The sequence below is a fragment of the Arachis hypogaea genome, chromosome 14 (genome assembly GCF_003086295.3).
Source record: "Arachis hypogaea cultivar Tifrunner chromosome 14, arahy.Tifrunner.gnm2.J5K5, whole genome shotgun sequence".
Classification (NCBI taxonomy): domain Eukaryota; kingdom Viridiplantae; phylum Streptophyta; class Magnoliopsida; order Fabales; family Fabaceae; genus Arachis; species Arachis hypogaea.
In genome coordinates, this window is record NC_092049.1 from 5,200,106 (window position 1) to 5,222,620 (window position 22,515).

At 36.7% G+C, this 22,515-nt stretch overlaps 5 protein-coding genes across 8 annotated transcripts; 1 reads left to right on the forward strand and 4 right to left on the reverse strand.

The window, feature by feature from the left end:
* Window positions 1–2,478: 2,478 nt before the first annotated feature.
* Window positions 2,479–4,026, reverse strand: LOC112742129 (uncharacterized). The gene has a single exon (XM_025791376.1). The coding sequence runs from the start codon at window positions 4,024–4,026 to the stop codon at window positions 2,479–2,481; it is 1,548 nt and encodes a 515-aa protein (XP_025647161.1).
* Window positions 4,027–5,200: 1,174 nt separating this feature from the next.
* LOC112741140 (elongation factor Tu, mitochondrial) lies at window positions 5,201–8,584 on the forward strand. Its single transcript, XM_025789995.3, has 12 exons — window positions 5,201–5,526; window positions 5,647–5,722; window positions 5,809–5,901; window positions 6,013–6,087; window positions 6,167–6,271; window positions 6,379–6,469; window positions 6,594–6,799; window positions 6,980–7,063; window positions 7,160–7,225; window positions 7,314–7,376; window positions 7,601–7,841; window positions 8,256–8,584. The coding sequence occupies exons 1-12, from the start codon at window positions 5,357–5,359 to the stop codon at window positions 8,324–8,326; spliced, it is 1,341 nt and encodes a 446-aa protein (XP_025645780.1). The 5' UTR covers window positions 5,201–5,356; the 3' UTR covers window positions 8,327–8,584.
* A 136-nt stretch (window positions 8,585–8,720) lies between these two features.
* LOC112741138 (uncharacterized) lies at window positions 8,721–11,862 on the reverse strand. Its single transcript, XM_025789992.3, has 2 exons — window positions 9,518–11,862; window positions 8,721–9,415 (listed from the first exon to the last, which is right to left on the reverse strand). Exons 1-2 carry the CDS (start codon window positions 11,573–11,575, stop codon window positions 8,990–8,992), a joined length of 2,484 nt encoding a protein of 827 aa, XP_025645777.1. The 5' UTR covers window positions 11,576–11,862; the 3' UTR covers window positions 8,721–8,989.
* A 2,118-nt stretch (window positions 11,863–13,980) lies between these two features.
* On the reverse strand, window positions 13,981–16,324 carry LOC112741142 (guanylate kinase 3, chloroplastic). 3 transcript variants are annotated; one of them, XR_003171380.3, is made up of 3 exons: window positions 15,030–16,149; window positions 14,201–14,367; window positions 13,981–14,107 (listed from the first exon to the last, which is right to left on the reverse strand). XR_003171380.3 is itself a non-coding variant. In XM_025789998.3 (2 exons), exon 1 carries the CDS (start codon window positions 15,873–15,875, stop codon window positions 15,030–15,032), a length of 846 nt encoding a protein of 281 aa, XP_025645783.1. In that variant the 5' UTR covers window positions 15,876–16,324; the 3' UTR covers window positions 13,981–14,367. The 3 variants fall into 3 exon arrangements, 1 of the variants encoding a protein (XP_025645783.1); XR_003171379.3 differs by having other exon boundaries at window positions 13,981–14,122; XM_025789998.3 differs by having other exon boundaries at window positions 13,981–14,367; window positions 15,030–16,324.
* An 80-nt stretch (window positions 16,325–16,404) lies between these two features.
* Window positions 16,405–21,761, reverse strand: LOC112741141 (mitogen-activated protein kinase 15). Of its 2 annotated transcripts, XM_025789996.3 has the most exons (11): window positions 21,174–21,704; window positions 20,870–21,035; window positions 19,599–20,007; window positions 19,337–19,464; window positions 19,187–19,246; window positions 18,694–18,843; window positions 18,455–18,610; window positions 18,157–18,368; window positions 17,570–17,671; window positions 17,289–17,449; window positions 16,405–17,174 (listed from the first exon to the last, which is right to left on the reverse strand). In XM_025789996.3, exons 2-11 carry the CDS (start codon window positions 20,891–20,893, stop codon window positions 16,885–16,887), a joined length of 1,692 nt encoding a protein of 563 aa, XP_025645781.1. In that variant the 5' UTR covers window positions 20,894–21,035; window positions 21,174–21,704; the 3' UTR covers window positions 16,405–16,884. The 2 variants fall into 2 exon arrangements, with proteins under 2 accessions (XP_025645781.1, XP_072069750.1); XM_072213649.1 differs by having other exon boundaries at window positions 20,870–21,761.
* Window positions 21,762–22,515: the final 754 nt, after the last annotated feature.

Here is a 22,515-nt window from a genome sequence, read left to right on the forward strand (position 1 = left end):
ACACATTTTTGTTCTTTTTATTTGTAGATGTCATTGGAAAACTGCATGCACATTAAGGTAGCGTTTGTTTTCGGAGACAGAACACAGAGACATGGACAATACATGTTTAAAAAGCTTTTGGAAGCAGAGACATGGACATTGAACATATTGTCTCCGAGAGACAGTTTTTTATACTTTTGTGTCCACTCTTTTATGAAGGACAATGATGGACACGAAATTTGAAAGAATGGACACAAACTTTTTTATAAATTTTATTTTCCTTTTTGTCCATAGATATTTTTATTATTCCACTATTACCCCTTCTTATTTTTCTTATTGCGTTGTTCTCAAAGAGGTACTTTCTTCTCTCTGCTCTTTCTCTATCTCTGCGTTATCTTTCTTTTTTTTTTCAGGTACTCTTTCCTTCTTGTAGAATTTTTTATTGAGCTGGATAATTTCTTCCTTCTTATGGTTTTTACTTCAATACCATTTTAACTTTGTATTATATTATTTGATTTGTAATAAAAATAATAACAAAAATAATTAATCTTAAAATTTTTGAAAGATAAAATTATCAAAGGTAAAATTGATCTTTTAAAATACTAAAAAATAATTTATAAGTTGTAATTGATTTTATATAATTTAAAAAAATAAGCTTTTTGAAAAGAAAAATCAGTTTTTAGATAAAAAAAATAGGTTTTCTAAATAAAAATATATTTTTATGTGCAAAAACTAATTTTTTTTCATGTAAAAATGGATTCTTTTTTAAAACTGATTTTTTATTTAAAATTAATTTGGCTTATTAACCTAAACAAAATTTTTTATTAATCAAACTCAGATTTATTTTTTTTGTCAATCTTAACCAGATGTATTCCTACATATTAATAATAAATTTAAAAATAAAATAAATATATTTATAAATTTTATTTTAATATAAATACTATTATATATTTTTTTATTAAAATTTTTTGCCTCTTCAAACATTTTTTTAAGTTCTGTTTGTACTCCTACGTATTCTTATTCTCTATTAAATTAGTTTATATTTGATGTAAAAAATTTGGAAACACAGGGCTATTTTAGTCATTTCATATAATATTTTAATTTTATCCATGTGTATCCAAACATAATATTGGACATTACATTAGTGTCTTGTACATCGTATCCAAATACAATACACAAAGAATAATTTAGTGTCTCCGTCCTATTGTCTCTGTCTCACTGTCATGTTTTGTCCTCTCTCTAAAAACAAACGCGGCCTAAGAGAGTAACAAAAAAGAAAACCATACAAATTCAAGACACATCTTCGAAAGAAGAATATACATGCAAAGATAGAACAAACAACACAATAAAAAATGTATGAGTAAAGTATCGTTTTTGTCCCCAACGTTTGGGGTAAGTCCTATTTGTGTTTCTACCGTTTAAATCATCCTATTTGTATCCTTAACGTTTATAAAAGTGATTCAATGTTATCCTACTATCAATTATACTAACAAATCAGATTATATTTTTCAATTATTCTCACTTGGATGTATTCATTCTCAATTAGGTCTCACTTAGATGTGTTCGATTTTAATATTATACCCATTATTTGTGTTTAGATTTAATTATGTCCTTAGAAAAGTGAATTATGTAAATGTTGTAGGAATTAGTTCTTTATTACCAGGGTTACTTCTTTATTACCTTTACTTTTTGTAGTTCCTATTTGCTGCTGTTTTCTGGAAAAAAAGGAGTTTGGTTTGATTTCCTGTCTGAGAATGTCTAGCAAAGGTCAGTGCTAAATTTGCGTTTTCTTCTACTTTTTTGTGCTTTATTCTTTCTTTGTCTGGAATGGAGAACTGTGATGCGGTTGATCCGCGTGGGTGGGTTGATGCCAGGGTAAGGGAATATGCGTCTCAGTTTGATGATGAGGAGTCGGTAAAGTTATTGGGGTCGGATTTGTGGGTTAGGAAAGGTAGTAACATTAGGATAGAGTTGTTGCCCTGTGGTAAAGAGGACCGAGTCTGTGACCAGTTGAAGGATTGGTCTTTCTTTTATATGTACAGCTGTTTGTTTACTGAGTTGGGGGTCAAACTGCCTTTTACCGAGTTTGAGTGTGGGGTTTTGTACTGGTTGAACTGCGCCCCTACCCAGCTGCACCCTAATTCTTGGGGCTTTGTACGGGCTTTCGAGGTATTGATGGAGTTACTGGGTTACCCCCCTTCTCTAAGGCTTTTCTTCTCGTTGTTTCAGGCTAAGGGGATGGGACGCGGGCTGTGGGTAAATCTTAGCAGTTATCCGCGTCGAGCTATCTTTGTTCTTTATAAATCTTCGTTTAAGGATTTTAAGTCGATGTTTGTTAAGGTGAGGAGTGTACCCGAGGAGTTTTCCTTCTATCTGAATGAGCATTTGGTCGAAAAGTTTCCCTTGTCTTGGTGTCCCAATTATAAGGGCTGTAACAGTTTACTATTAGGTATTGAATATCAATTGATTTTGACATAGGGATTTCTCCCATTGTGGTCTTTAGCCATATGTGTCCCATGATGGGACTCTCTCTCCGGAGAACCCAATTAGCTCTCCCGAGGAGGGCTGTATCAATTTTTCTGATAATTTCATTTTTATAAAGGTAGAATAAAATAAAACATCAGCGCTACTACCTAGATCCAGCAACATTTTTCTTACCAACAGTTCTCCGACCTGGATGGAGATTACCACGGGGTCGTCGAGGTTAGGGCTTGCCGATCTGAAGTCTGCTTGGTTGAAGGATATTGTGACGTCTGGATCTTTGTCCTTCTTTGGTTGTATGGTTCCTTCGATTGCTAGCATCGTCCTGTAGCTTCGCTTCCTGGCCAAGCTTGTTTGACCTCCGCCTGCGAATCCCCTTGATATGTGGATAATGACTCCTCTTGGTGGATCAGGAGTCGTCCTCTCTTTTTTGTTGTCATCGGCCACTGCTTGCTTGTTCTCAACCCTGTCCGAGTTTCCTCTTCTGCCCTTCCGGCTCTCGATATATTTGTCCAAGTGCCCTTGGCGTGCCAGCCTTTCCAGGAGGTCCTTCGCGACGATGCAGTCGTCCGTGGTGTGACCGAACTCTTGGTGGAAGGCACAATACTTTGTCCTATCTACGAACCTTTGATCCTGGTAGTTCCCTGCTCGAGCTAGTGGCTTTATGATTTTGGCGTTGAGGATTTCTCTGATGATGTTTTCTCTTCTTGTATTGAATCTGGTGTATGTGTTGTATTTCGACGTGGGCTTGGAAAGTTTCTTAGTGTCTCTGCTGCCTAGCGATCTGAAAGTTCTTTCTTCGTCTCTCCGATGTGGTTGTTTGTCCGATTTTTGGGCTTCTCGGAGTTCTTCGATCTCCATTTGGCCTGCCGCCCTTTCTCGGAATTTCTCTAGCGTCTTTGGCTTAGGTATGGCAATGGTCTCCCAGAATTTGCTGGGCCTGAGGCCGGCCTTGAGAGCGTGCAGGTGAACGGCCGGGTCTAAGTCCTGGATCTCCATAGTGGCGTCAGCGAATCTGGTCATGTAGTCCTTCAGACTCTCGTGCTGACCCTGTTTGATGGTGCCGAGATAGTCCGATCCATGTACGTAGATTCTTGATGCAGCAAAATAATCAATGAATGATCTGGCGAGATCCTCAAAGGAAAAAATTGAACCTGCGGAAAGTTTAAAAAACCAGAGTAACGCAGCACCATCAAGGTAGGTGGGGAATGCTCGGCAGAGAACGGACTCATTGTTAGGGCCGTTGAAGAACATCATTGATTGGAACTTCTTCACGTGGGCTCGGGGGTCGCCGAACCCCTTGTATGGCTCCAGTGCGGTGGGCAGCGTAAAGTTTTTTGGCATCTGGTAATTTGTGATCTCCTCGGATAAGGGGTTGTCGAGGGTGAGCTTCTCCTTTGGCGGGACGATGTTTAAAGGGTCTGCAGTGTCTTGAGCCGAGCCTTTGGAGCTTTCTCCATTGTTCTGTGTAGACAGCTCGGCTATTCTTCGTACTTCCGCTTGAAGCTCGGCGATTCGAGCCAGGAGGTCGTCCTGTGATAGTTGTGGACTTTCCTTGTCAGCCATGTTCGAGGATCGGGAATCCTGCAAAATAGAGTAGAAGACTAAACGAAGGAAAAAGTGGGGTTAGATGTACTCCGGCCCCACGGTGGGCGCCAAGTGGTTCGTCCGAACACTAGGGAGGCCGAGCTTAAGCGCTTCCGAGTAAGTCGCCACCAAGGAGGAAGAGCTTTACGTCGGCTGAGGTCAAACACCGCGGCAGAAATACCTACACAAGATACTCCGACGCTCAAGTCAGTAATGATTCTCAGTGAATGAGTTTAAAGTAAAGAGTAGAAGATTGAGAGTGATAGAACCTGACCCTTAACCGAGGATATTAGCTCGGTTTTATAGGAGTTGTTTTTACCGTTAGTGGATAAGTCCTAGTTTGTAGGTTTGGTTATGATATTCTGTTTTAGTGATTAAGTTTGTTGAGCACGTTTCCTATTTCTTCGATTGGCTGAGGCCGAACTTATCTGCGCACGTGCCGAGATTATCGGGCAGTTGATGTAACGTCGGCCTCGAATGTTTGCATGCCGAGTATGCCGGGCGACCGAGGATACATGTGACGTATCAAGTTTCAACATTTGATGAGCTATTTTTCGGTGTAGATCATCGATTCTATCCCAGACATTTGTATTCTAACTTCAAGAAGAGATTTTTAAAACTCAAACTAAAGCGTTCATGATGTGTAATTGATGGCAGGATAACATTGAATCACTTTTACAAACGTTAGGGATACAAATAGAACGATTTAAACGTTAGGGACACAAATAGGATTTACCCCAAACGTTGGGGACAAAAACGATACTTTACTCAAAATGTATATAACTCAACAATTTATAAAAAAACATGCCTTTATAAGAATCTACGACAGAAAAAAGAAAGCAAAAACTCTAACAATAACCAATAAAAAAAGGACGAGCCCACATAAGAAAATAATCAACCAAAACAAATACAAAAATTAAAGTACCAAATAAAAATATCACTTTATATAACTCCAATATCCAAATCTTTTATACTACAAATTATTTTAAATAAAACATTTTTTAAATTTAATTTTAATTTACACATATTTAATTTAATTATACAAAAATATAATATTTTTAATATTTATTATATACTATCATTAATTTATAGCGTGCATCGGGATTCATTCTAATTTTGTTTAAAGGTTTATACGAGGTACAAGGATGATTGTAGTTTAAAAGCAAGAAAGTGACGTGTAGAGTTTGTTAGTTGATTTGAGCGTAGGTTTTTGCGGATTCTGTTGAAGAACGTGTCAGTTAAACACATTCCCAAGCAACATAACAACCTAACACTCTCCACTTTCACACTCACTTCAATCCTCCTCTCAATGGCTTCATTTGCTCTCAGAAACGCAAATTCTAAGCGCCTTCTTCTCTCTTACTCTTCATTCCATCGTGTCCTATCCCATCATCCTTCTTCCCTCTACAGCACTGATGAATCATCTCCTTTGTCGTCCCTTGTTTCTCTTCGGAGATCTATGGCCACTTTCACTCGAACGTAAGTCTCTTTTTGCATCTTACCTTCAATTTTCATCATTGCATATATACGATGCACATAAAGAAAGTTCAATGCTTCATTTCTATCCAAGGATCAATCTATCAATTGTTTGTGTTACAGAAAGCCTCATCTTAACGTGGGAACCATTGGGCATGTTGATCATGGAAAAACCACACTAACTGCTGCAATTACAAAGGTCTGGGGTTTATTTCTCATGTCCTAGTACTTAATCTAGCCATGGATTTTTGTGTGTGTGATTCAGTTCTTGTGCTGTGGAAACAGGTGTTATCTGAAGAAGGTAAAGCCAAGGCCATTGCCTTTGAGGAGATAGACAAGGCTCCTGAGGAGAAGAAAAGAGGAATCACTATTGCTACAGTGAGAACTAGTTCTTTTTATGTCTTTGTTCAATGCATATTGTGAATGGTTCAGACCTAAATCTTTTAGTACTTAAATTTTGCCAACACTTTCTGATCTTGAAACTTGCAGGCTCATGTAGAGTATGAGACAGCAAAGAGGCACTATGCCCATGTTGATTGCCCGGGGCATGCAGACTATGTTAAGGTAGTGTTTATGCATAATGAATGCTCTTGTGTTTGTGTAAGACTCTGATCTCATTTTGATTGATTTGGCCAAATTACAGAACATGATAACTGGAGCTGCTCAAATGGATGGTGGAATTCTGGTGGTTTCTGCTCCGGATGGGCCGATGCCTCAAACGAAGGAACATATACTGCTTGCTCGACAGGTTCATATACTTCATTCTTTTAAATACACAAGTAAGAAACCAAGTTTTCCTAGAATCTAACTGAATAGCAAAACCATAAGTTGTTTTGTTTGTTTTTGCTATGATAGGTTGGTGTGCCATCATTGGTTTGTTTTCTAAACAAGGTTGATGCTGTTGATGACCCAGAGTTACTTGAACTTGTTGAGATGGAGCTTCGCGGTATGAAGCATTATGTCATATCTTTTTTTATTTGAATTCTTAACACACTTAATAATGTTTCATTTCTTGATTATTTATACAATGGATATGCATCTATCGGCAAACAACCTTTCTTTTTGAGCAGAGCTACTTAGTTTCTACAAGTTTCCTGGGGAAGAGATTCCAATTGTTCGAGGTTCAGCCCTGTCTGCCTTGCAGGGGACAAATGAAGAACTTGGAAAGAAGGCTATCTTAAAATTAATGGATGCTGTGGATGCATACATTTCTGATCCTGTAAGGCAACTTGATAAGCCTTTCTTAATGCCAATAGAAGATGTTTTCTCTATTCAGGTAAGTAGATATGGCACACATGTATCATAATTATTCTTATTAAGTATGTCATTCATATTGCACTGCAATTTTTGGTGGTGATGTTCATAATTCCCAATATATGAAGGGGGCAAGAGCAAAATGAGGGAGTTGAAATGTCATTATTAACATTCATTACTGCCTTCTTTCTTGAATGTTAAGGGGCGTGGAACGGTTGCGACAGGTCGTGTTGAACAAGGCACCATCAAAGTCGGTGAGGAGGTTGAAATCTTAGGACTAACACAGGTACATAGGGGAGTTAAACATGAATCACTATTATCATGTCCATGAGTGGTTTTCTTAATAATATATGTTCTACTATTCATTTATTTTTGTCCACAGGGTGCACCTATGAAGACTACTGTTACTGGTGTGGAAATGTTCAAGAAGATTTTGGATCAAGGACAAGTGAGTAAAATCATTTAAGTTCCATAAACCTTCCTTTTTCCCTTGGATTGGATTGATAAATTGGTTATCCTAATCTGAGTGTTTCTAGGCTGGTGATAACGTGGGACTTCTTCTACGTGGCCTGAAGCGTGACGATATACAGCGTGGAATGGTGAGTGAAATTATGTGACATAAGTTTGGGGCACTGATCCAACACTTTATATCAAAGTCGAAAACTGACAATGTCTTACTGAACCAATGCATATCAAGACAGCCAAAAGAGAGAGATCAAGTCAAAGAAAATAACTAAGAATAGGCTGTAGTTTCACCATTTCACTTAGGTTTGTGTATTCGCTTTATGCGAATTAACAAACTTATTCTCTGTTAAAATTACAGGTTATCTCCAAGCCTGGCACATTGAAAACATATAAGAAGTTTGAAGCAGAGATCTATGTCCTCTCTAAAGATGAAGGAGGTCGTCATACTGCATTTTTCTCTAATTATAAGCCTCAGTTTTACATGAGGACTGCAGATATTACCGGAAAGGTGCAGTTACCTGAAAATGTTAAGATGGTCATGCCTGGTGATAATGTGACTGCAAATTTTGAGCTGATGTCACCTGTTCCTCTTGAAGCAGGTATGTTGAACACTAGATATGCCATAGTAGACAAAGATCCTGAATCATCTGTGATATCGCCTTCGTAGAATCAATTACTGACGTTGAGTCATTGACTACTAGCTAATGTGATCTTTGAATTAAAGCAAATTGATATCATGGTCAGAATAGAAAGTTCTACCAAGATATTAAGAAATCAGGCCTATAGCTCAGTTTTTGGATGAACTAATGTTATCTAAACAAGATATATCATATAACTATTCTTCATTCTCTATATTGTATAAAATTACTATGAGTGGATTCAACTCATAATCTAGTCTTTATAGAAACTGCAAATTATTATAGTTACTATTTACTTTAAGTTCATATGTGCAACTTTCTTGTAGCTAAATTTAACGATACGATCAGACCGTAATCACATTTATGTATGATCAGGACAAAGATTTGCGTTGAGAGAAGGAGGCAGAACTGTAGGTGCAGGAGTGGTCTCCAAAGTGATTGCCTAAGATCCCGGGTCAAGAAGATTCTACAATTTTTTGTTCATTGATTTGTAAATAATTCAGGAGTAGGAACTGAGCAGCATTTTTAGGAGAATTCCATTATGTGACTACTTATTACACTTGGTGTTTTGGATCCATTTGAAGGCGTTTTGTTTTGTTCATTAGTCAGAGAATTATACTATTTTATTTGGATAATTTTTTACCTCAGGACAGAAAGTGGTTGATAAATTTTTGGATTGGTTAATAATGCCAATTTCTTCAAGATTCTTCTGACTCATTTTTACTTAGATTTTTATTGGCTGCATCACCAAGATACAAGGGCTACTATTTAATTGTGAACCTTTGTTGAAGATTACAACTTTAACTATGATTCTGGTCTAAATATAGATGACATGGAGTATAGTACTGAAAAGTGTTCCTCCTGGATTTTCATTAATAATTGGTCCTTACTGATACAAATCAATAAAGCATTGATTCTTCGACTGAAGAATCAAAATCTAGAGGGAAAAAATAAATAAATAACCATAAGAACCAAAAACCAAAATCAAAATTAATGTGGGAGAATACACATTTACACAAAACAAACAACAGTGTTACAAATTTACAATTTTTGCTCAAGGTTAACATGGATATTGATTTTACAATATGGTTCAAAAGTGATGTATTGCTTCACCTGTTTTCCAGCAACTTCAAGGCTGTCTCAACCAGTGAGTGAATTGTTAGATTGTGCCTGTTCAATCCAACAGTACCAGAGAAAACATTGAAGCTTTCAAGCTCTGATGTGGTTTCTAATACACCTTCTAGTACCTTCTCCATTCCCATATGCTTGAAGGTATCTATGTTTTCTGCTTTGTCTTTCATCATCGAAATCGCAAGCTCTATCGCAAACCTCCTTATCCTCGGCACCTTTGTTGCCGGATACTTGTGCTTCTTGAGGATATGTACTAGTATACTTGCCAGTTCAACTTCAGTGATTCCAGCTTCTTGAAATACATAGCTTGATTCCTGAGAGGACATGAATGTGAAAACATTTGCTGCTAATCCAACCATGACTTCTTGTAGCTTGTTTTCTTCTGATTTGATTGCCAGAAGTATCTGCATAATTCAGCAATTTGTTAAAATTCTATCTGCATAGAAACATAACATGAAGTTCTCATTCTGATAACACAAGATCATAATGGTGGGAGTAAAACTTACTGTTGGTGCTGCGGCCGTAACAACCTTTAGCTGGTTGAAGCATTCTGATCCACTGTAGGAGCATAGGTTTCTAAGAATCCTAGCAGCATGGACACGAAGCATCGGAGATTTCAACGAATCTACAAGCTTTTCGAGTACTTTCAACTTCAAAATTCGATGGCAATTCATCTTGCTTTCTAATGCCAGCATTGCTAAGGCCTCTCCAGCAGCAGTTGTTACATCTATCTGATTTTCAGGAATGTTCTGTTTGAAGAATATGTTGAACAATCCCTTAAGTATTCCACCTGTGCCTCCAATTCGCTCCTTCACATCCTCTTCCAAAGCAAGACTAGTTAAAATTTCAATGCTCGGTTTCTGTAGAAGAGGGTGGTTCTCTCCATACCTCAGAATATCTCTGATATTGCTGATTGTGAAAACTATCTCAGAAATCTTTCTTCGAAGTTGTTTCCCAGTTGAGCCTGTTGTGCTAACCAGCATCTTCATAAGCTGAAGTGATCTCTTCACAGTCACAACTTGTGAAGGAGTGACATTCACATTCTTCAGCAATCTTTCTTCGGCATGTGCGAATTCAATGATCTTGGGTAGCAGGCCTCTTGTGTTTCCAATCTTTCCACAGTTGTCATGATCGCGTGCGAGTTTTTTCAAAATCCGGAGTCCATGTTGGTTAAATGTCCAGAATCCATAGTTTGGATGATCAAATATGAGCTTCTTTTCTCCAATTTCATCAGCTGCAGGATTAGAATGCCTGTTAGTTTGGAGAAGACTTGATATTGACTCCATAGCTCCAGGTATCCCAGCAATGCGAAGCGAGTTCTGCTTCTTGCCTGCTAGTTCAGCTAAAATCTCTGCAGCCGAAAGCCTAATCTCTTCATCATTCTGATCTGTCCAATTCAACATCTCAACTAGTCTCTCCACAACAATTACGGAAATTCCAATCTTCTGAAGAGTGTCATCAGCAAATCGTGCACTCACTGCGAACCGGCGAAGTATTCTAGCCCCAATGAGCTGCTCATCAGGAGAATTTGAGGCCAGGAAATCCATAGCAAGAGTAACCATGTCCATCTTCAAGCCATCAAATATGCTTCCATTGACACACCTCGAATACGAGTCATAAAAGAATCTCCTAATAGAAACCATGCCTGTTGGCCCCAACTCACACTCTTTGTTAACCTCTTCCAACAATTTGCAGTAACTTATTTTCCATTCCCAATAAGCCTTCTCTGCCAAGAACAACAATGCCTCAGCCAGAGCCAAAGAGTAGAAGATAAAAAGCGCAGATTTTCGGTTCCTCTTATCAGTGTCTCCCTTTTCCACTTCTCCATAATCATGACTGATGAGTTTTATCAATGAGAGAACAACACAAGCAGTTGCAGATAGAAGCTGAAGCCAATAGAGAATCCTGCTGATATTCCTTGAAAGGGAAAACCATTCAACATATGGAAGAAGAGGAACATCAGAGCTAATCCACACTCGTGTCGTCGTCCTTGCGAAATTCTTCTGCTCTGGATTAACTACTCTGTCAATCCTCTGTTTGCTCTGTTCTGATCCAATGATAGGCCTAATGAAGAGCCTCTTGATGCTTTGAAAAATTGAGGTTGAAGTTGACCTTAGAATCTTGAAACTGTTGATTCCAACATCAGTAATAGACCATGTTGCTTGGTGCTGCCACTCAAGTTCATGGCTCCTACTGAAGATTCTAGTCCCTTCAATCAATAGTATGATTGTGATGAACCAAAAGTCGCTTTTCTCTAACGTGATGGCGAAGCCACCAAGGAGAACAACGGTTGCCCAAATGAATCCAAGAGTTCCAAGGCCAGTTGCTGATTTCTCAAGCACTGCAAGCCTTAGAGCAAAAAGGGTCAGCTTCTTTTCTGGTGCAGCAACTCCAGAAGTTGCTGAAGACACATCAGCACCATTGCTGTCCCTCGTTCCTATGCTGCTTCGCGGCTCGAAAACTGTGTTGCTTGTGCTGCTGTAGGCATTGCTGAGCCTCTGGAGTTCACCAACTTGTACATGAATGCTTCCATCTCCTTCCTCAGAACGGTTATGTTCCATCATGGGAAAAAAAAATACTAATATATATATATATATACACTACAACATGTGATGGAGAATGTTGAAAAAGAAATGAGATTTTGTTGAGGAAAATGTGGATTTTATAGATGAATGAAATGGAAGAGCTTAGAGGGTAAGTTTCTTATGTGGAATGTTGGGTGAAGAGTGACGCCAAGCTTCTCTTGCCATGAAATGTTTGAACAAGTTGCTTATGCTTTGCTGGCAATCCTAGTAACTTGGGGAAAGGGTTAACTTGCTTCTCCATGTAACTTTTCTGTAATCATTGGATTGCTTTCTCTTTCCATGAAATTTCATTATTTATAATCAAATATTATTGGATGATTTTACATATTTAATTAAACTAATTAATATAATACGTGTCAATATCTTAATTATTATTTTCTTGTGTTATAAACTCTTTAACATGAAAAAAATCAACTAGCCATTTATATTAAGAAATTAGGTTGTCTTTTACCAATATACGGTTCCTTTCACAACTCACAAGCTTTGACATTAATTGATAAGCTTAAAGATACATACCACTCCGTACAGGGTCATCAATTTTAATATGTTTGTTAACTACTAGTTTAGTCTTCTAAACCTTTTTGACATTCAAAAAAGGAGAAAATAATTGATTATTGTATTAAAAAGACAAGTTATAGTTCTGTACTTCTGTTCTAGTTGTTTAGTCTTTGAATGGAGGAGCTCTGGCCCAAAAAATAATTACAACATGGTTTATGATTTAGAAGTTGGAATTAGCCCTCTTCATTTACCAAATCCCACCATACATATAGTAATCTATTATCTATTCAAGCATGAACTTGATTTGGTATATGAAGAACTCGAGAAGCAAAACAAGTTGATCTTGTTCGGGAGTTGACCTAATAATTTTTATCCCCAAACTTTTCGTTGAACAATATTATTTATATCATTATTGTTAGTCAATAATTATGATGTATGAATGAACAATTGACCAAGCATCCTGGTCCCTAGTGGTTAATATAAAAATAATAATAATAGTAAAAAACTCTGCCCATCACTTTTCGGTTTTTTTTTTTTTATAAAAATAAAAGTAGTGATATAATCTAACATTGTAATTTTTGGTGTTTTTTAAAAGTGTGAAAAATATACAAATCAGCAAATCCGACTTTTGTACCTCAAATTTTTTATTTTTTTAATAAAAATTTCTCTATCCGATTTATGTACTTCTCACAAATCGAACAGTCTAATTTCTGTACCTCTTACAAATCGGTTCCACATTTGAGAATAACACCCTAACAGTTCACATTTCAAAAAAACACCATTACTACTCAAATATCAAAAACAAAAAGTATCATTTTTCATTCACGCCGTTTTTTTTTTCCATTAAAAACTCTGCAAAAATTGTTTCGGATGTATAGACCATAGAGTATAGAGTAATCCTAATCCATACAAGTCCGAGCATTAAAAAACTAGAGCATGATTAAAAGTAAATAAATAATAAAAATTAGAATTCAAAAAAAAAAAAGAAATACAAGAAATATTATTGTTATTATCGTGATTCTGAGTTAATATGCACATCTGATTATTAAAATAACCCATGTGAGACGCTTGGAGTGCACGTACAATGTACATGTTGCCGTACTTATCTGACTAAAAATCTATATCAAAATGAGTTGCTTGTTACAAATAATTATACTACTAATAAGATAATACTAATGATTGATTAAATAATTAACGAGTTACTTTGAAGGCTACAGCTTATAGCTAGTTACTAGTTACGCTGCTAATGTTTCATATATACATGCTGCCCATCTTGTACAATGAACAATGGGAATACACCAATCTTAACAAAGTATATGCTGCATTGATATATTGTTATTTTTCTTAAATTAAGTAACCAATATTATTATGTTAGTTGATTATTCTAAGAGAATGATTACATTATTATAAAATTAATTTAAGAATTCAATAGTAATAGGGTCTTAGCAAAACCATGTTTCGTTTTAGTTTGGGTCCCATCCCAGAAAGAAAGCGTATGCGCAAAGAGAAAGGGGTTCGGTGGAGAGGGAAAAAATAGAAGCTACAAAAGAAAGCAAGAAGGGGATATAACTAACTAAAGGACCATATTGTGACACCTTGAGCAGATTTAGCTTGCGAAATATTTTGGTTTTAATTTAGCGTACACGAAAAACAGAATGGACTTAACTTACAAGCTTAAGCCAATGGTTTTTCATTTGTTACAAATATACTTTTTCTTTGGTTTTATTCTGTCTCGTCATTCTAATTTTAGTCATCCATTAGTTATGATATGCATTTTATAAAATTGGAACTCTAGAAGATAGTAGATAAGGTGTAAAAATGAAGTTGAGTTCCATCAGATTTTCCATATCCTTACTAAGCATATCCAAATCTTAACAGAGTATATAAAAAGGTAAAAACTGCATTTAAGTTTGAGCTGAATACAGCTCTGATTAATTCCATTGTCTCATGAATCAGTTTGAAAGCTTACATCAGATCAGTGCACTTTTTCATCCAGTGAATTCAATTGAATGTCTGCATCAAAATATCCTACCAGATCAACGAACAAAATTAAACAAATCATATTAGGCACTGCTAAATTCTGTTCACCAAGAATTCAACACTTACTCCATCTGATGCTGTTGCTGACCAGCAGCAGCAAGAATCAGAGACAGCACTATGACATGTCTCTAACCATGAAGATATCATCAAGAACGTAGTGCTTGTCAATGACAACCAGAAGAGCGAAAATTGTAGTAGATTCCTCAGCATATCAGCTGTTATACATCAAAAACCTACGGGGAAAAATGGCAGAGAGACAGCATATGAGCTTCACTTCAAGTAGCAAAGAAAATAAAAGAAGTGTTACTCGTGAAAGATTAATCACCGAGTATTGCAAATCGCTTATAATACTATTAGTTACAACATAACATGTGATTTTATCATAGTTGATAATGATATCAATCCATAAGGATGCAGCAGTTCTTGTTAAAATAAGAAAATAGCAAACCTTGTCACTTCATGATTATTATCAAGAAAAGGCAGGTACACAAACAGAACTAGTAAATAGTTAAATGAATGACACACAAGTCAACACATTCCGGCAGAGAAAATCTCCAATTTGTGGAAGTTTTTTATTCTCCAAATTGCAGTATTTACACACAAATTTTAAACTTGAAAGCAATGCAATAAAAAACCCAACAGATTAACATAAAATGAAGAGAGTAATGAATAAACTATATCAATCAATCATACATACACCTATACAACCTGTGCAAAAAACTCATTGAGCTCACTATAGAGAATCCAATCCCTAACAGTAGATCAAACCCTACAAATTTCTATGGTGCATTCTGGAATTTACATAACACAGGAATCACAAATCCACAATCACACTATTAGTAACAAAGAACACAAGCAAGAAAGCAAACAATGCATATTTGCTTAGTAATAATACCTATATGACGGCACTCCTCTGTCTAACCCTAGCTTTCTCAGCATCAATAATAGACTCCACAAGCTTCACCGCATTCTCAAGCTTCCCCTGGGCATTCACTACACAATAATCAAAATTCTTCACGTGCTTCACCTCCTCCTTCGCCGTCGCTATCCTCACAAGCAGCGACTCCACCGTCTCCGTCTTCCGATCCACCAGCCTCTCCACCATCGCCGCCTCACTCTCCGCCACCAGAAAAATAAACACCGCCGATTTCCCCAGTACCTTCCTTAGCGTCTGCGCACCCTGTATATCAACCCTAAGCACAATATCGTAACCCTTCGCCATGAACTCTCTGATCTGCTGCTTTGGCACGCCCTTATAGTCACCGTACACCAGCGCGTACTCGAGAAGCTCGTCGCCCTCCACCATGGAGAGAAACTCCTCCTTCGAGACGAAGTAGTAGTCCTGGCCGTGAACTTCGGTAGGGCGCTTCGGGCGCGTGGTGGCGGTTATGACGAAGTGAAGGTTGCCGCGGGAGTCCCGGAGGCGTTGGATGAGTGCGTCCTTGCCGACGCCGCTGGGGCCGCAGATGACTATTATAAGCGGATTCGGTTCGGGTCGGAGGGGTTCGGAGCTGAATGAGGATCCGAGTGAGGATTCGAGGGAGCGGAGGAGTTCGGAGCGGTCAGCTTTGTCGATGGAAGGGATCCGGTTGGTGTCGCCCATTCTAGATGAGTAAGAGTGGCGCGTGGATATGGAAAGGCGCGTGAGGGAGTTGAGGAGGGTGGGTTTGGGTTTGGCGGTTATTAGTGGGAAGGTGGGGAGGGAGTGAGGGAGAGAGGTACACAACCACCTTCGGAACATGGGATTGGGACTTGGGAGAGTCAAGGGCAAATTTGTCACTCACTGTAAAAAGAACAGAAAACGTGATGCTTGCTTGCCTGCCTCCCTCCCTCACAGGTAATAATACTCGCTCTCTTTCTCAGATTCCATATCATCTTCTTATCTAGAATTAGTTTTAGATTTCACAAGCATTTCTATTCTCTCTTATTATTAGGAAAAGTCATTGTAGTTTTCTTTTGGGTTCTCTTCGTAGCATTTCGAGCCTATAATTTAAACTTTTCCTATTTTTGTTGGGTCCAAATGAATCACTTTCTTTGCTTAGCCGATTCAATAAAACTCCAAGAGCTTTGATAGAAAAACCAAATAAAATAATATTTCCCGCAGTAATTTATTTTCCACATTTCAGGAACCAAAATAATATTTTTAGTAGTTAGTTAATTATTTTGTGGTTATTAGAGGATGAAATATCGAATGCATGATAACATAAAAAAGGTTACACTTACTAGGCATGTAGAAATATTCACTCGCTACCAAAATAAAAAGTCACTCATTGAGAAAGATAATGCATTTGTTGAATTAAAATTCTCTAGCCACTTTGTTGAACATACATAAGAGGGTACCTTGATCTTGACTAAGATTAGATTAAAATAATACATATATCATTGGAATTGTGCCAAATGAATGATATACTAATAATACAAAACTAAAGACTTCTGTTCTGCAGTGAAGCAACTACTCTAGCTTCAGGCTTCAGTTATCTGTAATCAACCAATTAGAGTGCAAAGTAAACCATCAATTGGATCATGGGGAGAACCCCTTCTAACTTTCAAATTGATTATGCAAATTTCGCATGACCTAAGAGCTACAAACTTCTTAAAATCTTGAGTCTCTTAAAGCTCTTCAGCTGTTTCATGGTGATCAAGGTTATGCCACTTCAAATTACTTTTAAGATAATCAAAGATTAAGTGTGTAGGAGAGCTTCATAGCGCAATGCAGTTGTTGTTGGCCACATGTTCATCATATCCAATGTTCAATACCATTGACCACCAGGTCCTCCTTGAGCAGCTGCAACTTTTCTTGCCATGTATTGAGGCTTTGGCTGCAGTCCGTTCGAGCCTTCAATCCCATCATCTTCCGCCCTCTCATTTTTACAGCTAGGGTTGCTTCTCCTCGGATATGAGCAGCTCGAAGCAGCATACTGAGCTGAAACAGTTGGATTCCTAACAACCCTCCGCTGCTCAGTCTCTGCTGTTACTGCTACCCCACAGTTGTTGTAGCGTATTACTGAACCAACAACTTTTCCAGGCCTTGCCGCAGCACCTGAAGAGAGGATAAGAAACATTAAACCTTCATGCAGGATCTATTTCTTTGGTACAAACTGTTTTATTTGACCATGCAGAAACAAAAGTTGCATGGTAAAGTCAGTTATCTCACCTTGAATATTTTGAGGAGCTTGCAAAGGAAGGCGAGTCATAGGGACAGCGCTGCTCCTATCCATGGGTGGTTTCTCAACTTCTTTGATACAACACTTGGATAGATCATTTGCCACCTCAGCCGTATTCTGTACCGAGTTATCTGAATACAACACACATGGTCTGCAAGCAGAGTTCAGTCAGAAGAGTTGGCAATTGAAGAGCAGCTGAACGAGTGACCTGACGAGGTAAAACTACAATATCCAAAGCAACATTTCCCAAGTATAAACAAGATTAAGATACCTGGGTAACGATGCATGTTGCCTCTCTGGTGGAACAACAGTTCCACCTTTGCCGTAATGCTCCTCAAGATATGCAAATTGTTTCTTGAAGTGGTCCACAGCACTGATGAAAAAGGTGTTAGGATAAAAAATACAGCACCAAAGCACAAAAGGGAAAACAAAATTCAAAGGCTAACATGACATGTTGGACCAATTGGGGTATAAAAAATGAACAAAGGACATCTAGCCAAAATAGAGACAGATTGAAAAGTCAAATTTACAATCCCATGAAGCACAAAACTTTGGTTATTACATTTGAACAAACATACAATCGAATAAAGTAACAGAAAAAAAAGATTTATCAACCCTAAATACTCATTCAGCATTAATTATTTACAAAAGAACTTCTACCTTCAAAGTCCACTTGCATGGGGAATTAAATACTAAGAAAAAGCCAGCAAATATGGCATGGCTTATGGTTAATAATTCAATCTGTTACATAGAGATATTTAGAGAATAGCCAATTATAAAAAATTGTATTGAGTGGTTAACGAAATGCAAAGAATAAGGATGAAACAAAAGTTCGGCTACAGCCATAGACAACAATACCTAGGATACATGAAACCTGTTGGCTCTGCTCCCTCTAGAAATTCCTTTAACATCTTTGGATGGTACTCTAGAATCTCACGGTATATAAGTTCTCGTACATCTTCCTTTGTTATCCTGCGTCTCTCAAACTCAAATTCCATCTTTGTAACTGGCTGGGCAGAAGGTTCTCTCTCAACCTTGGCCAAGCCTTTAAAATATGGATCCGCTAACGCCTAACAATATCATACACAAGATACCAGGTTAATAAAAGATTACCAAAGAAACTGAACCAAAGACGGATGGAAATTCAGAATTCAACCTCTTCAGCAGAAGGCCGATCTTTAGGCTCAAAGGCCAGCATTCTTTCTAATAAACGAAGAGCAAGGGGGTCTGCATTAGGAAACTTCTGGGAGAAAGGAACTGGCTTCTTCTTGCGCATGCTGCTCAAGTATCTCCGAGCTTTCTCATTCCTTACCTATTGATATGCAACCAAGGTTGCATTAAGTAAAAACTAACACACACAAGACTGCAAAGAGGAAGGGAAACTGAAGAACAGACCCTAGCAATGGCTTCAAGAGATGGTGTTCCAAGAAGATCAGTCATGAGATCCAATTGATGGACAACATTCTTCCCAGGGAAAAGAGGCTTTCCAGTCAAAAGTTCTGCAAAAATGCAGCCAATGCTCCATATGTCTATAGCTGGTGTATACTGAAAAGAAAATGGTTCAGGCAATAGTGATTTACTGAGTGAAGGATAATAGATCAGTGAAAGACACACAAGTAGATAAACACTATTCATGTTTATTCACAAACATGATCAATCTAATATTTGCTTTTAATGCAAATTGAATAGTACCACAGCAATATGAATAAGGATGCATACAAAAATGTTTTAAATTAGATTTAGAAGAAAAATTTTGTATTAGCATGTATTAGAATTTTGGTTAATCTATTTCAAAGAAATAAGCATCCAGACTTTCTGGATCAAGCAATTATAAATGTCATATAAATATATCAAGTATATTAAATAGAAGTGATAACATTTATCAAACCTTCGAAAAAAAGGATCCGCACAGCTCAGGGGCCCTATACCACCTTGTTGCAACATAATCCTGTGAGCAAACAAAATGGACTCAGTTGTGATGAAGTAAAAAGACGAGATATGTTAAAGATGAAGGTTTCAAGGAAAAGAATAATCATACTGTCCAGAATATGGCAGTGGGTGTATCATTAAAAGCCACTCTGGCAAGACCAAAGTCACAAATCTTCAGTTTGCAGTCAGCATTTGCTAGAATGTTTTTTGGCTTTAGGTCTCGGTGAAAAACGTTTGCTACAATAACATTGAGAAGTTTGAAATCAGCTGTGATGCTCATAATTAAGCAACTAGTTTTATGCAATAACAAAAGCAAATATGCTACAAGAAGAATCCGAAACAAACCATTAACTAAATGTAAAGAACAGAACCTGTATGTATATACTTCAAGCCTCGGAGAAGCTGATAGAGGAAAAACTGGTAATGCTCTGGTGTCAGATCATCATTTGCTTTGATGACCTGATGCAAATCAGATTCCATGAGTTCAAAAACAACATATATATCTTTGAATTCCCTTCTAGAAGGTGGTAACAAAATATGTTTGATCTCCACAATATCCGGATGACGTAAGAGTCTAAGAAGCTTAATCTCACGAAGAATGCGAGTAGCATCAGAAACATGTTCAAATATGTCATTGATTTTCTTAATTGCAACTTTTTCTCCTGTGTGAGAATCATATGCAGAACAAACAACACCATAGCTTCCTTTACCAATTACTTCCTCTATTCTGTATCTGCTCCCTTCACCATATTCAGTAAAGAAGTCTACTTCCACAGATGACTTGATTAAAAGAAAACAAACACTATTTAGTAAAGATAGTAAGAAAAACCAAACGCTGTGCTAAGAGTTAAACATTCCGCAAGATGCATGCATGTTGTATTCTGAAATAGAGGTATTCTAGTCCAAATACTTATATCATAAATTTGCAAGAACCTTATGAGGTTTGGGCCTATTCATAAACATCAAAGGTTCTAGTAGCTCCAAATTCTGAGAGTCATATCCACATTCCACGTAGTAAATTTACGCAATGATTTATGTTACCACCCAGGGTATGTTAAACTTGATCACTCTTTAGCAAAAATGGAGGTGGTTGGGTACTTCGGCATCTTTAACTCTAATATCATTGTATTTTACTTGCATAATATGATTAAAACTTGGATAATAGGACTTTGTTATCAGTGATTTAGCATATTAAAATGAAGATTTTGAAACATCCCCAAAAAAAGGCATAGAAAATCCATTGCAATAGTCTAGATACAGCACAGGAACCAAAATAGCACTCCACAACATTTTAAATTATGTGAAAAACAAACTTTCTGTAGGACCTCTCATAAACCAACTAAAGTATTTAGCATATGGCAGGGAAGCATAAACATTTGCAAGACCAATTATTATTTATTAACCACACACAAGCCCCATATCCAGCACACAACTAAAACAGTAAACAGAATACTAGATTGTATAAAAGAACAAAATTTCAATCACCAAAAGAGTATAAATTCATACATAGGCAATAGATACATTCACAAGTCACCACACATATCATTCCCTACCCCTCAACATCCACTAAATTCCTCCCCAAAAAATACAAAACACCAATCCAAAACATATTAAGATATACATATGAGCTGAGTAACTTTACCTTTTTTCTCTGATCAGGCAGCATCTTCAAAACTAAGCATAAAAGAACTTTTAATTATTTAAGCAAAAGCTGCATCAACCAGCCCCTTCTCTCGGGTATAATCCAAATCAACCGAACTCCCACTTCCACTTCAAAACCCCAGAAAAAAGGGAAAACCACACTTGCACTAGAACTCCCGGATCAAGAGGGAATGATCAAAATGCAAAGAAATATCCCAAAGAGCTAATAAATAAATAAGATTAAAGAAAAGTAAAAGGAAAAACCTTCACTTCAAACCCCAACAGAGCTCAATAAGAAAACATACCCAATAAACTTCAGCAGATAATACAACAACTACGATTGAGAAAACAGGAACATGAACTAGAATACGACTATGTCAGAATCCAACAAAAGTGGAAGAGGAAACAAAGGGGAGAAAAATACTGTTGGAAGTCTCAAAAATTCTAGCTGGAAAGGGCAAAGTAGTAGATCAGGTTGGAGTATGAATTGCTGCGAGGAAAATCAGCGGAAAAAAAACTGATCTTTTAGAGAATCTACTGTGGCGATAATCACTAACGCAACTAAATGGGAAATGGATAAATATATATGAGCTTATGAACAATGGAAGAAAAGAAGAGAAGTCCTCGAAAGTGGGGTTTTGTGGAATGGGAAATTGGGAGTGGAAAGACAAGAACTTGTGGATCTCAGAGAGAGAATTGAAGAGAAGCCATGTACTTCTTCAAGAAGAAGAAGAAGAAGAAGAAGAAGAAAGGATGTGGTGGTGAGCTCAGAAAGAGAAAGCAGAGAGAAGAATAAAATAAAGGGACGAATTTAGGAAAATAAATAAATAAATAATAATGTTAAATATTCGAAAATGTGGTTTAAAATGGAAAGTTGGAAACCATTATTTCAGACTGAGAGGATCATACATATTTGCCACACGATTTCTTTCTATTTATTTATTTATTTATTTATGAAAAAGTATAGGGTATCAATATACTATCTACTAATTTATTATTAATAATAATTAATTATTATATTTTAAACACGTATATAAAGAGATATATCTAGAAAATATATCTATAAAAACACTTTTATTAGACATAACCATAAAAAAATATTGTTATTAAATACATCTACAAAAATATTTTCATTAAATACCATTATAAATTAGAGTTGACAAAAATTAATAAAAATAATGCTGATAAAGTAGCGAAATTATTTATTTATTTATTTATTTTGTTACATGAATACGATGAACCTTGACCAATTTTAGTGATTTATTCTATTTTATTTATTTACTTTGTTCTATATTTTTAAAAAATAAATTATTGGTTAGGGTAGAAGTACGAGAGGATTTTTATGGGGAGAGTGTTGGGAGTTTGTTAATGACATTCATTGTCAATAGTTAATCCTTATCTAAAATTTAACTAGAATTTAATTAACAAAAGGTAATTCAATAATTAAATGGGAACTTTTTCGTTTATAAATCCAAAAGCAGAAGTGCAAGCTGAAGGCTGAATTATTTGGTGCATAAAGGCTGATTTGTCATATTTAACTTGATTAATTTTGAGAATGTAAGATCTTAATTATTTTTAGATCATCGTGATATAATTTACAACAATAGACGTGATTAATCTAGTCACTTTTTAATTTAGATGTAAGAG

What these genes read in the sequence shown, in the direction of transcription:
- LOC112742129 (XM_025791376.1), bottom strand. Translation starts at nt 4,026, where the DNA reads ATGGCTGACAAGGAAAGTCCACAACTATCACAGGACGACCTCCTGGCT.
- LOC112741138 (XM_025789992.3), bottom strand. Translation starts at nt 11,575, where the DNA reads ATGATGGAACATAACCGTTCTGAGGAAGGAGATGGAAGCATTCATGTA. An exon ending in TTACGGCCGCAGCACCAACA is followed by an intron (nt 9,416 to 9,517) that starts GTAAGTTTTACT and finishes TGAATTATGCAG; the next exon opens with ATACTTCTGGCAATCAAATC.
- LOC112741142 (XM_025789998.3), bottom strand. Translation starts at nt 15,875, where the DNA reads ATGTTCCGAAGGTGGTTGTGTACCTCTCTCCCTCACTCCCTCCCCACC.
- LOC112741140 (XM_025789995.3), top strand. Translation starts at nt 5,357, where the DNA reads ATGGCTTCATTTGCTCTCAGAAACGCAAATTCTAAGCGCCTTCTTCTC. An exon ending in ATGGCCACTTTCACTCGAAC is followed by an intron (nt 5,527 to 5,646) that starts GTAAGTCTCTTT and finishes TTTGTGTTACAG; the next exon opens with AAAGCCTCATCTTAACGTGG. An exon ending in ATATACTGCTTGCTCGACAG is followed by an intron (nt 6,272 to 6,378) that starts GTTCATATACTT and finishes TTGCTATGATAG; the next exon opens with GTTGGTGTGCCATCATTGGT.
- LOC112741141 (XM_072213649.1), bottom strand. Translation starts at nt 20,893, where the DNA reads ATGCTGCCTGATCAGAGAAAAAAG. An exon ending in GCGGATCCTTTTTTTCGAAG is followed by an intron (nt 18,844 to 19,186) that starts GTTTGATAAATG and finishes TTTTCTTTTCAG; the next exon opens with TATACACCAGCTATAGACAT. An exon ending in ATCGGCCTTCTGCTGAAGAG is followed by an intron (nt 18,369 to 18,454) that starts GTTGAATTCTGA and finishes TGATATTGTTAG; the next exon opens with GCGTTAGCGGATCCATATTT.